A 15,057-nucleotide genomic window follows, 5' to 3' on the forward strand; every position below is an offset into this window, starting at 1 on the left:
TTTTAATAAAGCAGCTAAATAAAGGTAAATGGAAATATTTAATTCAGACTTAGAAATAAAGAACCAAGTTAGAGAAGGAAGCTTTGCTGACATTGCTACTTGCTTGATATCTGTATTTATATAACATGTATGTCAACCTGATATGCATGATGTGCCTGCATTGATGGGCATGTATGAGGTGTACATCTGTACTCTATATGTTTAACAAGTATGTTGATGTATTAATGCACATGTATGTTTAACATGTATCATGCCTGTGCCTGCTGCATGAATGTATGTTTAATAAGCACATGTCTGTGTCTGCATTAACACGCATGTGTATTTAACGTGCTTGTGTGATCTCTGTGTCGGTGTTCATATACAGACATGATGTCTGTGTCTGCATTAAAATGCATGTATGGTTAGCATGCATGAATGTTTAATATGTATATTGTCTATATCTGTACAAACAGGAGTGTTTAATATGTATGGCATCTGTCTGCAGTGAATTGCATGTATGTTTCTATGTATTTGTACATGCATATCTTTGCACTAACATGCATGTGTGTTAATCATTTGTGTGAATGTCTGTCTGTATTAACAGTGATTAGCCCTAGGGAAACTTGGGCTCCGCCAGTGCCAGAGCTCAAGTAGCTGCAGCTGGGTATTCAAATACAGGCTACTCTACACCTCTGTAAGAACACTCATATTTGCTGTCTCTAAAAGACATCTTTATTCCCTCTTGGCAGCAAGCATAGGAGTGCTCTGCCTTTGCTGGGCTCCATGGTTTTGTAGTTCTGTCAAGTTTCTAAACATTACTAATCACCCCTCTGTGTGATGCTGACACAGTTTCACCAGAGGGTTCCATTTGCCAGACCCCAATTATGCTGCTCCCTGCTGGTTCCTCATTCCCATCAATGCAGTTCATCTGCCACTGACTCCCTCGTGTCCCATCACAGGGACTGTTCACAATAGGGGCAGGAGAGGGGGAGAACAGAGGACAAAACTTGAACTGAGGGTATTTCTCAGTTACCAGTTAGTGCATTTTAGCTATACAACTTTAAATAGTAATATGCTGACAGTCATAAAAATGGGAGGGAAGAAAAGACTGGAAAATTCCAAGGTCCTCTGTGGAACACACAAACTCTTTTTTGCTTCAGATTTGTGTGTTTGTGCCCTGAGAAGTCATGGAGCAGATGTCATCCAGAATGATGTGGCCATGCTGGCCACATGTCCCTGGGAAGAGACAAAGCCTGAGGTCAGCTGAAGAGCCATTATGTGGAAGAAAGGGTTGAATCATTGAAAAATAACAGCAAATGTTCTCCTTAAACTTCACATTGGCTGGCAAAATGGGACAAAACAGATGGGTTTAGAGGACAAGCCTGCCAACAGAGGGATCTAATCAAATGTCAATGAGGACCTTTCCCCTCCTCTGCATAGTGACTTCATAGCCTAAATCTGCAAACTTCCTCCCACTGACCCAAATTGTCTCTATCTGTGCAATAATGAAGATCAGAATTTTCAAAACGAATGAACTGCCATCTGTTTTGGGGTCCAAATGAAGCATTGATTTGAAATGAAAGATCAGAAAGTTTTAGAAACACAGACACTAAAATTACTAGCTGGAATCTTTCCTAAAGTCTTTTGCCAATTGTAAAATGAAGCAAACAAGCCAACAGTTTTACCTGCAATCAGAGGCTTAAGAGGCTCAGACACGGGTTTTCCCTTTCCAATGGGGACATTGACGTAATCAAGGAACTCTGAGTGAGGGTTGGAGGCATATAGATTAGCAGCTTTGCAGGTGTCTATGGTGGAGCCACCACCCACAGCAACATAGGCATCAAAAGATCCCTTTCTGGCAAACTCGATTGCATCCTTGAAGCTTGAAGAAGTGGAAATAAAAACCACTGTTACATTTTTTTTCAAAAATCATTCTCATGCCATTAAATAAGGCCTTGGGCAAGTTTCACCAATAGTGATAGGTTTTGGCTTCTGCTTAAAGTAAATAAATAAAAACAACTTTCAAATTTACCTTGTATCTGTTGGTTCCACCCTCACATCATCATAAACCTGAAAGTTGATGCCATTCTTTACTAGGGAATTCATAACTACTTGTACAGGAGGGAGTCGGGAGAGGTTCTTATCTGTCATCAAGCAAATATTTTTAGCTCCCATGTTCTGTAGGTCCTACAATTAAAACAAAATTATGTTAGGTATGATTGCACTGAAACTGAAATAGACTTAACATTGTACATCTTTGAACATAAAGGATGTGATTGTCCATTAGCTCTTGTTTTACAAGATATGTAACATTCATAGAAGATTATAGATAATCGCAAATACTTGCCATGCCTACTTCTTTTGTAACTCCTGCTCCATATCTAATATTTGAAACAGCCATCTAAAACAAAGAAAAGAAGATTTTGGTGCAAATTGTATCAGAGAGTTGGCTACTCCATTTCTGAAAACCTGAAATATTCCACCTTACCTAAAGAATGAAGTATATACTCCTTAGTATGTTTGTCTAGGTTACTACCATCTGGCCTCACACTTCTTTAAGGGAACTTTGGTTCCAGTCACAGTACAATTATATATTTGACTTTTTCAAGAACATCATAAACTCTCAATTGTTCATTCAGCTTTAAATCTCTGCCTTCCCCAACCTCCATATCTAAATTAACTCTAATTTCTTACTTTCCCACTAAAGGTTACCTCCTGTGTATATTTTTTGTCCCTTCATCCATCATTCCATCCATCTATCCACTCTTCTATGCCCATGTGTATCTGTATGTATCCTACTATCTTCCCACTCACCCAGCACAACAGTCTGCTATATTCCAGGCACTGGGCTAGGTTCATGTAACACAACTGCTAGTAAGAGAAACAGGGTCTCATAGGGTTTACAGATGAGAAAAGAGCTTTTAAACTGATGAATTATGGGTCATTTTTGGCCCAAAGATATTTTATTTGATCCATGTTGTATTTAAATTGTTTTCTTTTCTTTCTTTTAAAAAATTGCCTAATAACTGTTAAAATCAGGATTAAAAAGATCCAATTTGACCACCTCAGTTTCTATCTCTCTTGAATAATCTGGAAACACTGGGGCTATATCCTCAGGGGGCAGAAAACTTGTGGGGCTGAGTGGAGGCCATACCTTTTACACAGGGTTTGTGCTCTATGAGCATCTGGTGACATTTCAACTTATGACTTCTGGATTAGGAGGAGACAGGGACTAAACAAATAATTACAAGTAATTATGTACAATGTGATCAAAATGCACTAAAGTTAATCACTCCTTTATTCTTGCTTCAACAAAATACTTTGACTTCTTTGGAGATTATTGTAACTACAGAAGATTTAAAAGATAGCATATATAATTTAGAGAATGTGTAAAATGGGGAGTATTTTTTTTTTTTTTTTTTAATTTATGTGGTCTGGGGAGCAAGCCCAGGGTCTCATGTATACTAGGCAAGTGCTTTACCACTGAGTTACATCTCCAACACTTATTTTATTTTAATGACTGTATAGAAGATATAATTTCAGACATTACTTATGTTGTCAGAAGATTTATATTCTGTTATCGTCACAAGGTACTTTACTGATAAGGGCTTGATCAAATAGTGATTGTGGAACATCAATTTATAAGAGATTTCAAATGAAATGCTAATATGTTAGCAAAATACTATAGTTATATTTTCTAGGTCATTCATAAAAGAAAGAATGAGTCAATGAAATCTACCTCAAAGGCATAATCTGTTGTTTTCTCAGAAGATGAAAGTCCAGGAGCTGGAAATGGAGAAATAGGTATCAGAGTAGGCCTCAGAAATAAAGCATAATTTTTTTTGGACAGTATAACTTAGCAGTGAACATTAGCATCTTCCTTGAAGTCTTGCCTACAATATATCAGGTTTCATATCAAATTAAGATGTCTACAAATTAAGACAGAATTTAATGCTAACTTGATGCTGATTTTGTAAAAATAAAGTGATTTAAAATTTCCTCCACTGAAATCTAAAAAATATTTGAAAACATAATGTATAAAAAGAATTCTCTGAGTTGGGTTATTATTTGAGAACAACTAGTAGTAAAACTATTATAGCCATTGTAATAATTTGTTTGAATTTCAAATTTTTTTCACAAATATAACATCACAGTAAGATATTTACATTTCTCAAGCTTATTCATGTTTAAAAATCTAGTTTCCTTGATGAAATTTAATAAAAAATTTATAAATTGATATTTACTTGCTAAGTATCAGGTTTTCATTAAAGCAAATTCGATTTTCTGTCATATTGGAATAGCAAGAGGAACCCATCAATGAATTTTATCTTTGTTTTTCTTTATTTGTTTATATCAGTCCTGATCAATCATAAAATAAATAAAAGTCTACAGAATAATTTTCACTTTCTTTCTTTCTTTCTTTCTTTCTTTCTTTCTTTCTTTCTTTCTTTTTTTAAAGAAAGAACCTAGAACTAGATAACAATCTTAACATTGGCTCCCTTAGGGCAAAGACACCCTTATCAAAATTCAAATTTCTTTAATCCTTATAGACTTTAAAGAAATTATTATTACTATTATTCCTGTAATTAAAATTTAGGTAAAATAATAAATTGGGTCCTAGATAACCGTGAGATTATTTTTCTCTAAGTTATTGATTTTATTCCCCAAATAGCAAATTCCCCAAATAATAAATTATTTGTTAAAACTAACCAAGGATTAGAGCAAACCATTTGAAGACATAGTCTGCCTAAGCTCTGAGGGCTTCATAGACGGAATGCCTCTAACACAGAGGCCTCACAGTACTGGAAGGCTTGGTGGATTGTTCTGAAAGGTGAGCCGCGCATCTGGCAAGAAAAAAGGCCTTGGTTTGTTCTACTTCCGCTCCACTCACCAAGTGTTTAGATTTGACCTTTTCTTCCAAGAGGCAAAATCAGGTTTTGTGTCAGTAATTCATGTGACATTCGGGGGACACGCTAAAGCTATGGTCAGCTTCCTGCTGCTCTGTGGACAATGGAGTTTGGTACGGATTAAGACATTGGTGGGAACTGAAAACTTTTGTCATGATTTTTAGTTTTTAAAACGTAGAATGTTATTTTAAAATGGATACAAATAAGATTTTTCATTCTAGGAACCACCTTATTCTTTAGCCCTTTTCTTTTAGAGATGTCTTATAACCTTTCCAAGGCTTCATCTTGTTTTATTCTGTTTGATGAACTAGACATTTTTAAAAATTTTCAGTGCTAGGGATCAAATCCATCCTAAGCAAGCAGCTCCACCACTGTGCCTAATCCCCAGTCCAAACCTAGACATTCTTAAAATACTATCAATGAATTTTTAGCATTAACAAATATTCTATCTACTTAAATAGCATTAAACATTTAGTTGGGTCAAACACATCATCAGTAGCATACAATCAGCTCATTTCCATGTTGGAGCGAAGTACTACCTATTACAGAGAGAAAAGGCCATTGTTTTCATCAACCTTCCTCTCTCTCACACTCCTTGATTTTCTGTTTTTACACATGACCCAGATGTAATATAAATGCCAACTGTAGAAACCAAAGTTGTGGCTAGTGTAAAAACACAGAATGTATTACCTTGGGAGTAAGTATGAGAATGTGCTGGGCACTTGCATCTATGGAAAAGAAAAACAGTAACTTGAAAACCGACAAATAAGAAGACTTAAAGTAACTCTCACATTGCATTATAGTCCTAAGAGATAATCAGACTGACAATTATTGGCGGGCCCTGTACAATAGGGAATAAACAAACAAAAATCCAGTGATCAGGATGGATAAAGTCGACCCAGAGTCTTTCTAGAGCTGAAGGATCATTTTTCCTTGAATTCGTTTATTCTAGCAGCTCCTATTAAATGCCTGCGGGCAGCTGAGATAAGCATTCTGGGAGTACACAAGATTCAAGATGGGGTTCTTGATTTCCTTCAAGCTCTCAGCTCATACAAGTTGGGAGCTTTGATCAAATCCACCTAAGGTTCATGTGCTCCTCTTCTTGCTCACCTCCCTCCCGCCCCCTGACACGATGGAAATTTCCTCTCGTCTTCAGAGTGTTTAAAGTTTTTCTTCAAACAGGCCCCGGACCCGTGCCTACTGTTAGTCCTCCCGGGACCCACAGGCGTCCTTGTCACCCCTTGGCGTTCCCACCCTTCTTGGCCCAGTTGCATCTTCAGGTTCCATGCAGTTGTCCGGGTCTTGGGAAGCCCCCCAGGCGCTCACGCTGGGCGCTGTGTGCTCCCTTAAACCCATTATCTCTTCTCACTCCCCAGTCGGCTTCTCTACAGATTTTCCATGTCCTCCTTTTTGGAAACTTTCCCTCCCTTCCCTGTCTTGCACGGTTCCTTCTCTGCCTTCTTTCTCCTGCTCGGTTTTGTTTATTTTTACGGCCCGCAGGACGGTGTTAGAGTGAGCTCCCAGTAGATGCTCGAGTGCATGACATCCTCCTCCTCCCACCCCGCCAAAATTCAAATTTGGAATTAAAACATCTGAGAGCAAGAACGATGGAGGAAGGAAAAGGGTGGATTTCAATGGTCCGTAAGATCTCAAAACTTCCTGAGAATTGTTAAGTCAAAAGAGACTTTGGAAGCGAGTCAGATATTTTAAGTCAAGGCTGCCACCTGGCGGTCCCAGTTGACTCGCGGGTTCCCGCAGGGGATGAGAAAGCAGGCCAGGCCGGGGATGGCTCTCTGGCAGTTGGGCTTTACTTTCCAGAACATACCACGTATTAAAACCTCCAAAGACAAGAACAGCAAAAGAAAGGAAAGAAAAATATCCACACCCAAAGCTTTCCAACGCGAAGGCTCCTGGGACCGCGTGCTTCCTCCCTCATACTCCTTTTCTTTCTCCTTTACTTCTTTCTAGCTCTGGCAATACCTCAGTTAATCCTTTCTACTCCTTACTTGAGGTTCCTGTCCTGTTCCCTCTTTCCTTCTGGGGATCTCAATCTGTTGTATTTTCCCAGTGCTCTCTCCCTCACTGGGTCCTTCTCATCATCAAGAGTTTCATGCCTGAAACTCTCAGGCTTGCTCACTCTCTGGTTCTCCCCTACTGGCTTACATTTGTTGGCTCCATTTTCTTGCCTCCAGCACCATTCCTTGGCCCCAGAAATCAGGCTGCTGCACGAGCAAGCCCTGGCTTTCAGGCTGGACCCTCCTAGTATTTACTCTAGCAGCACTGAATGCTGTGAGCTACCCCCAGCTCCCCTGCAGTAGGTGAAACTCTTTCCTTGGCTTCCAGGACTCCCTTCTCACCTGGGTTTCTTCTCATTGTTCTTCCTCTGACTGGTTTCCCCCTCTACCCATTTCTTAAATGCTGGGTTTGATCCTAGGCTGCCTTCAGCCATTCTGGCCCTTCCTTCTTCCTTCTCCCTTACCCTATCTATATGGACTACCACATATCAAGGTCCCAAATATTAATATCTCTACCTGAATCCAAACACTTTTCTCAGGGTCTTTGCTATTCTGGTTCTGCTGCCATCTTTCATCCAGATTTCTACTAACTTCCTAACTGGGTTCTCATGGTTGCATCTTTGTCACCTTTGTTTTCCAGTGTGGTCAGACAGGGACACATTTCCAATGTCACTCTCTTGTTTAAAGCTACTTCCATGGCAGATAAAGTTCAGACCTGGTCCTACCTGAATGGCCCCATTGACCTCTTCAGTTTTAGCACCTCATCTTTCTCCATTTCTGGGTTTTAGCTTCTGGAAAATTAACTTTGTTCTTTTCCTTGAATGAGCTACATCTCTTTCTCTCTCATCCCTTTCCCTCTTCCCCTTCCGTTCCCCCTCTAGACTTTGCCCTTGTTATTTCCCTACCTGAAACATACTTTCCTCCCTCTTCTGGATAACTTATTCTTTCCCATCAGTTCCCCAGGGAATTTTTCTCTAAGGCCCCAGGTTTCAGGTGCAATCTGCAGTACTGATCCTTCTTCCCCATTATAGTTCTTGTCAAGTCTCAGTCCACACCTTGTCTTCCCTTTTCACTGCATACTGCCATCAGAATGTGCTGAAATAATTCTACTCATGCCACACTCCTTTCTCATGCAACCATTCCATAAACATATTCTGCATGAAAATGGTTCTAAGGGATATAAATAGTGTGTGATAAAGAGTTGCATGATATAGGTTTAGAACAAAGAATTTTAACACAGCTAAACACCTCCCCCACCCCTTCCTTCAGGACTTCTCAGGGCCCTTTATGTGCTAATGTATATTCTGACTCTCCAAGACAGCAAACAGCAGTCAGTGGTTTCCCAAACTTACATGGCCATGGAATTCTTTACCATGGGGCATCTCAAGGTATTAATGTTTCAGGATTAGAAATATTTGCTTTAGTAGCTGTTATCTATAGAACACAATTTATATTTTTTTGCATAGGTTTGAGAACAAGGCCTGTGAAACCACAACATCTGGATTCAAATTAGGTCTGTGATACTGGACAAATTATTTTTCATGCTTTTCTTTATCTACAATAGAGGCTAATAATACAGTATGCTATAGGGTTATTTTAAGGGTTAGAGTTACTGCTATTAATAGTACATGTAAAGTATATGGTCAGTGCCTTGCCATGGTAAGTGCCCAGTGTCAGCTGTTTTCTTGTGGTATTTCACCATCTGTTTTCTCCATTCTCACTTCTTCCTATGAGGGTATGACCAGACTTTACTTCTAAATCCTGGAATTGCATTTCTTGGTGTTGCTCTTCACTGTCTGAAATTCCTCTCTAGTCCGCCTCTTTTCCTCTCCATTTATCTCCACTTGTTAACTCAAACTTTCCCATGTTCTCCCATGCTCACAAATGAACTTGGACCTTCAACATTATTTATCAAGCAACTACTATGTACCTCGAATTTCTGGAGGGGGTCAGACTGTGTCAGGAAGTGTAACTGCACGTGGTTTCTTCCCTTCTACACCCTTTCTGCTGTGGTCTGCCCCAGGCCAGTTCTCCATCTGTCCTCTCATTCCAATGTCTGTACCCTTATGTGCCCCACTAGACTTTAAACTGCCCGAGTCTTTCATCGTCTGTCCCTGGAACCTAAATATATATACATGATATGTAACACACACCCAATAAATAAGTATCGATTGGATATGTTAATTTATCTTGGTCACTGTGCCCAGCTGTGCACTGCCTGCCACAGTGTGGGACTAGGCCCCATCTTCTCAGGACCTGTTTCCTTAATGGTAGATAAACTGAGTAAAATCTGACGCACTGCACGGTGCAAGACTACATGTGCCATTCTGTGACAACGCTGTCGTACCCCGGTGCACCGCGGTACCTGCTTCCCTACATTCTTGAAAGCAACCGGTGGAAGACTGCAAGGGCCCAGGCGGATCTTGCGCCGGGGACTGCGCGGGCGCGGTGGCATCCTCCGGCCCCTGCCCGCCCGCCCGCCTGCACTCACGCTGCGCGCTGCAGTTGCTTTAGCAAGTGCGCGACCCGGGCCCGGGCGGCTGCGGCCATGGCTGCGGGAAAGTCCTCCTCGTTTCTCTGCACAGCTCCGCCCCGCCCCAGCTGCCCGCCAATCCGAGTCGCCGCCCTCCTTCCGCCCACTCGGCCCTCCTGCTCTGCTAGGTCACTGGGCCAAGCGGCAGCCCGCAGTGGCACTTAGACCATATTCTCGCGGGCAGTCGGAATGAGGACTGTGAAAGTTCCAGCGCTTACTCTCACCATTCACCTTTTTGAAACTGCGTAGGCCGCAACTGCTCGCTAGAGTCTGGGGTCCCGCTTTGAATCACTCCAAAGTCTTTATTTTCCACATGTTGGGAACTTGGCGAAAGGGAATTCTTTAAAGTGCTACTTTGCCTTTTAAAATTATTTTCAGAGTAAAATTACCAAGACACTGGATTTCAACTTTGAACCTTGCAAAGAAGTTCGAGGTTCTTTTTTTCCTCTCTCTTCCTTAAATTACAGGGCCAGTGCCATACCCTGTGCTAAATCAAGAAAGTTTTAAAAAACAAATTCCCAAATAAGCAACAAAATCCCATAATTTTAAAGTTCAGACCAAAAAGAGCAGGGTAGCTTTTAGCTCTAAGTAGCAAAAAAGTCTCCCAGATTCTGGATCTACTGTTATTTTCAGATTAAGATTTGTAGAGATGAGTTTACTAAGTTTAAAATTAGACTGGAGAGAATGACCCTGAACAGCTTTAAATATTTTTCCTTCCAATCAAACCAGAACAGGCCAACTTGGCAAATGAATCAAAAGATAATGTTCCAATCAAGGATTTTGTGGGTCTCTCCTCTGAACAGACTATTTTTAGTTAAGCTTTATTTTAAACTGGGGTTATCAATGTTGGGAAAGATAAGTATTTTCTGGATTAACAAGGTTAATTACGTTTATTTGTAGGGTAGCCCAAATTTATCATTTATAACTATCAATATGTTCTGGTTGTAAAGTGTCAAGTATTCCTTACAAAAAGCCTTCAGTTGTGTTATACTTTTAACATTATATTTTATACCAAAATAAGTTTGAGTTTTTCTGATAAAAGTGGCCTTGCTGAAAGCAGTATAATTTAACTGCTTTTGTTTTTTTAGAAAGTAAAAAAATAATCTGTACTAGATATCCAGGTCACTGTCTTCAATTTCTACAATGGTCAAAAAGTTAAAAGCAATGCTAGATACAGACACATCTTTATTAAATAATCTTTACAACAGTGTCTTTAAATCAACTTAGGAAAATGTCATCTTTCCTCTCCCCTCCCAGATCTGATGGGCATAAAAGCTTGTTACAAAAATAACAAATAATATACAAATTAATCTAGTAGAAGTCTCTAAAATATAACCAACTCTTCCTCACCCCATAATCCAAAGGTAAAATGACCAAATCATTTTCCTAATACTTGCATCCTCAAATATACTCATCACTAGCTAAAGTCTCGTTTGTGGGAAAAGCATTAATTTGTACAGTAGAACACTTAGATACTATCTTGAGGGTAGGGCAATTCTGAACCTTCAACTTCAAGCTCAATGAAGACATCGGTCCCCTTTCTGCACCCCGCCCTGCAACAGTACCTAAAAGGCAACATTTAGCATACTTTCTTTACAGAACAGGTCCAAGGGTGAAGTGTTACTTCCTCCTTTTTCCTCCTTGGTGCTGTCCTCCTTTCCTCTTGCCACCCAAACTAGGTAGCCCGGAAGGCATCTTGCCTCCCAAACTTCCTTTCCTCTTCCCTTTCCGGCTAGGCGGGCCGCTGCCTTTCCTCTTGCCTCCAGGACCTGGCCGGTTCCCTTTTCTCTTGCCCTTCTGGCTCATTTTCCTCCTCTTGGCGGCTTCCTCTTGGTCCTCTTCTCTCATCTGCTTGTTGGTGGCCCTCGTCACATCCAGCTGAGGCTTTTTGCTATTCATGACTCGAAGTAGTTCCAACTGGTTCTTTTTCTCGGCTGCAAAGTCCCCAAAAAGGGGCTGAAACTTCCTCTTCTTGCCTGAACCCCGGGGAGCCTTCTCCTTAGGGAGGCGCTCCTGGAAGCGCCCCACAGAGGCGGTGGAGATCTTGGCTACCTGCATGGCGCGGCCCAGCTCCTCCTTACTCTGGTGCCCAGTAGGGTGCATGCCGGCCGCGCTGGGCAGCTGCATCTTGTGGGCACGGGCCAGATTACGCAGCCGGTTCAGCTCGTTCTTGGCCACGCGTTCCTTCTTGGCCTGAATCCGCTTGGCGAACTGGTCTTCTAGGGGGTCGGCGCCACTCGGAACCTCGATCAGCCATTCCTTGGTGTCATCCCGGGCGCGCTTGTAGCCCCAGCGCCGCCGCCACTGGCCGCTCACCTCGTCCCACACCAGATTGGTTTTCTTCTTGGGGCGGATGCCCTTAAGGCGCGCGAACTGCTGCCAGCGTGTAAGCGGCCGCGGCCGTGGCAGCGGTTTCTCACGCGGCAGGTGCGTGGTGGGCTCGGGCAGCCGGGCCACCAGCGCCTCTTCCACGCGCTCCGTGGGCAGCTGCCACAGCTGGTTGATGAGCAGCTGCGTGTTGTCCCGTGCCAGGGCCCGCAGTTCGGCCTCCGGCGTGGGTCCGGCCTGCCGCAGCACAGTCGGGGGATTCCGGTCCGAAGCCAGCAGGTTGCCCAGGTCAAACTCCAGCTCCAGCTCCTTGTGCACTGTGATACGTTGCAGCTTCTCTGCCTCGTCCTGCTCCGCCTTTGCCAGCAGCTCCTCCACGCTCTGACCCTCCATGGCTCCGGCTCGGTTCTTTTTCTTTGAGATTAATAGTTACTTTTCATAAGAGCAGGGGCCCTAGTACAAGCAACTCACCCACGTGCAGACGCCCGGACGCTCAACCCGGAAGAGAAAGGTTCGCTTCCGGGGTACTTGAATACGGCTTGGCACGGGCGATCGAAGGAAAGGCCGGCAGAGGGCGGTGTTGGAGAGCTGATAGGATTAGCAGAGGGACCTTTTGGCTCGCGCCCAGCTGTAGTCGGAACCTGCGCGAGCGTGGACTACAAGTTCCGGGGACTAGTTGGGACTGCGACTCCCAGAATGCAGAAGCAGGAGGCGGTCCCGGGGGCGGTCGGGTTAGGACGCGGGCCGGTCAAATTTCAGGGGCTGCGGAAATGTGAGTTACTGATCCAATCGGTGTTAAAAGTTTTATTTGCATATAAATCTAAGATGTTTAGTTAATTACCCCTTCTTGGGTTGAGACAAGTCTTTGTACCAGAGTCAAAACCGGCTTTTGGGGTCCTAGGTGTAAGCTGAACGACATCCCACAGACATACATAAAGGTCGTTTTGTCAGTGATGGGGCTAGCAGTTACACCACCTTGAACTGCTGCTACTGTGCACCGACCCCAGCGAGTTGACTCCGTTCTGGGAGGGTCTCTTCTTTTCCTGGTAAAAGAGAACCCGACTCTGCAGTTACACCGCTTGGTTCCAGTTCCTGGCTGTGGCAATATTTGACCTTCCGCTAGGCTATTTAACTTGGTTATACCTTTTAAAAAACCTTTAAGAGGGGGATACGAGTCACATTAGTGTTTACAGCAGCCCAACTCATAAATAATAGCTAAACTATGGAACAACCTAGGTGCCCTTCAACAGAATAAAGAAAATGTGGTATATATACACAATGGAATATTACTCAGCCTTAAAAAAGAATGAAATATGGCATTTGCTGGGAAATGGATGACGCTGGAGAGTATCAGGCTAAGGGAAATAAGCCAGTGCCAAAGAACCAAAGGCGTATTGTTTTCTCTGATATGCGAATGCTAATTCACAATAAGGGTGGGGGGCTAGGGTAGAATAGAGGTACACTGGATTAGACAGAGGGGTGTGAAGGCAGGGGAGGGGGTATGGGAATAGGAAGAGTGAATAATAGAATGAATTGGACATTTTTACCCTATGTGCATATGTGATTACAGGACCAGTGTACATCTTGTACAACCAGAAGAATGAGAAGTTATACTCCATTTATGTATGATGTGTCAAAATGCATTCCACTGCCTCTTAGGACTAATTAGAAGAAGAAGAAGAAGAAGAAGAAGAAGAAGAAGAAGAAGATGGGGATACTAATGGTATTTACATCCTAAGGATATTATGAAGATAAATAGGTAAATACACCCCAAGGGAATAAAAATACTCAATAAGAGTTAGCTAAATACTAATTGTTATTTAATCTTTGTCATGGTCGGGGAACTAGGCAGTGTCATATAGTAGTTAAAAATGAGGTTTCTTGGGTTAATCTGCCTCAGTTTACCATTTACTAGTTCTAATTGAACAGGTTGTTTAACCTAAGCCCTATTCATAAGTTAATAAGTATGAAACATTAATTCTTGGTACATAGTAAGAACTAATAAAATAAATACGTTTATTGACTTATGTAATACAACTAGGACATGTGGGAGCAGGATCTTCACTCTGGCTTTAACACTACATATGTATCTTCTGCAATGCCATCCAAGTTTTTGATACTCAAGAAAAAGAAAGTGTGGTCCACTGACCAGCAAAACAGCATTACCGGGAGCTTGTTTGAAATGTGGACTATCGGGCTTCCTCCCTACTGAAATGTAGCAAAACCTTTATTTTAATAAGATATCTAGGTGATTAGTATGTACTTTCAAGTTTAAGAGACACTGCTGATTATGTGGTTTGCAAGGTTCGTTTTCCTTTCAATAAGGACCAGGTTAAGAGGGGATTATGTTGGAGAACGTAGCAGTTACTAGGTAGCTGCTTTGAACTTTAAAGCTTTGGGGATTTGCCTAGAAGACAGTTAAAGATATTGATTCAGCTGCTTTGGGCTTGGCTGATTTATTAATTCACTCAGTGAACATTTAATTGAATGCCCATCATGTGACAGGCACTAGATACAAAGATAATTGAGATCTTTTGGAACACAGGAAAAGAAATATAGGTAAAGAGAAATTTACTGCACAGTGTGATTGAACTTTTAACAGAAAGTACAACTGTGTAAGATTTAGCTCCTCTTTCCGTCTTTTGAATTAGGGAAAAAGAGCAAGGATTGCTTTTTCTCAGTGGATGAAATGCTATTTGGTTTGGATCATACAGGTCACCTCTTAATTGAATTTTAATTGTTTTTTGTTCACTAGTGTTTTATAGTCCAAATAGATTTTAATTTCCTTGAAGTCTGGAGACTGACTTTCACTTGCACATAGTGCTAGGATATAACAGTATTCAATACATTACTGTTGAAAGAATAAGCATTATAAAGAATGAACATTAATGTTCATTGTGTTAGATTCAAGTCGAGTAAAAGTAGTAAGACTGGGATGTGGGAGTCTCAAAAATATCTTACTGAGACAAGTGAATGGGTGGTGGTCTCTAGCTTACATTTATATCATACTTTAGGCAAGACTATACAGTGTCAAGAAATGTATAAATATATGTGAATATATTTTAGTAGTATGGCAAATGGTGGCACATGTTGTCTTTTCTTGTTATTCCCCTTCTTCCTTTAGTCCTATAAATTCGGAGACCCCAAGTGTGGGTCATTAGACCTTACTTTCTTTCCCTCTATACCTGTTCTCTGTGACATTTCATCTATTCACATATCTCAACTGCCTTTTGTCTACATATTTCTATTTATTTTTGTGCAAATAGTTCTAGAGTTATATCTTTATTCCTTTCCT

At 41.6% G+C, this 15,057-nt stretch overlaps 2 protein-coding genes across 4 annotated transcripts in view; both read right to left on the minus strand.

The window, feature by feature from the left end:
- Window positions 1-9,490, minus strand: part of Adhfe1 (alcohol dehydrogenase iron containing 1) — a 31,591-nt gene extending 22,101 nt beyond the window's left edge. The window contains exons 1-6 of one of the 3 annotated variants that reach the window (XM_047519345.1): window positions 9,393-9,490; window positions 5,577-5,614; window positions 3,719-3,765; window positions 2,327-2,380; window positions 2,012-2,166; window positions 1,665-1,861 (exon numbers count right to left, since the gene is read on the minus strand). In XM_047519345.1, the coding sequence (XP_047375301.1) occupies window positions 1,665-1,861; window positions 2,012-2,166; window positions 2,327-2,380; window positions 3,719-3,765; window positions 5,577-5,614; window positions 9,393-9,451 (550 nt within the window). In that variant the 5' untranslated portion in view covers window positions 9,452-9,490. The remainder of the gene's footprint in view (window positions 1-1,664; window positions 1,862-2,011; window positions 2,167-2,326; window positions 2,381-3,718; window positions 3,766-5,576; window positions 5,615-9,392) is intronic. The other 2 variants (XM_047519354.1, XM_047519357.1) reach the window with 2 other exon arrangements.
- Window positions 9,491-10,601: 1,111 nt separating this feature from the next.
- Window positions 10,602-12,263, minus strand: Rrs1 (ribosome biogenesis regulator 1 homolog). The gene has a single exon (XM_047562165.1). It carries the CDS (start codon window positions 12,153-12,155, stop codon window positions 11,055-11,057), a length of 1,101 nt encoding a protein of 366 aa, XP_047418121.1. The 5' UTR covers window positions 12,156-12,263; the 3' UTR covers window positions 10,602-11,054.
- Window positions 12,264-15,057: the final 2,794 nt, after the last annotated feature.

Source organism: Sciurus carolinensis, chromosome 1, assembly GCF_902686445.1.
Source record: "Sciurus carolinensis chromosome 1, mSciCar1.2, whole genome shotgun sequence".
NCBI classification, from domain to species: Eukaryota; Metazoa; Chordata; class Mammalia; order Rodentia; family Sciuridae; genus Sciurus; species Sciurus carolinensis.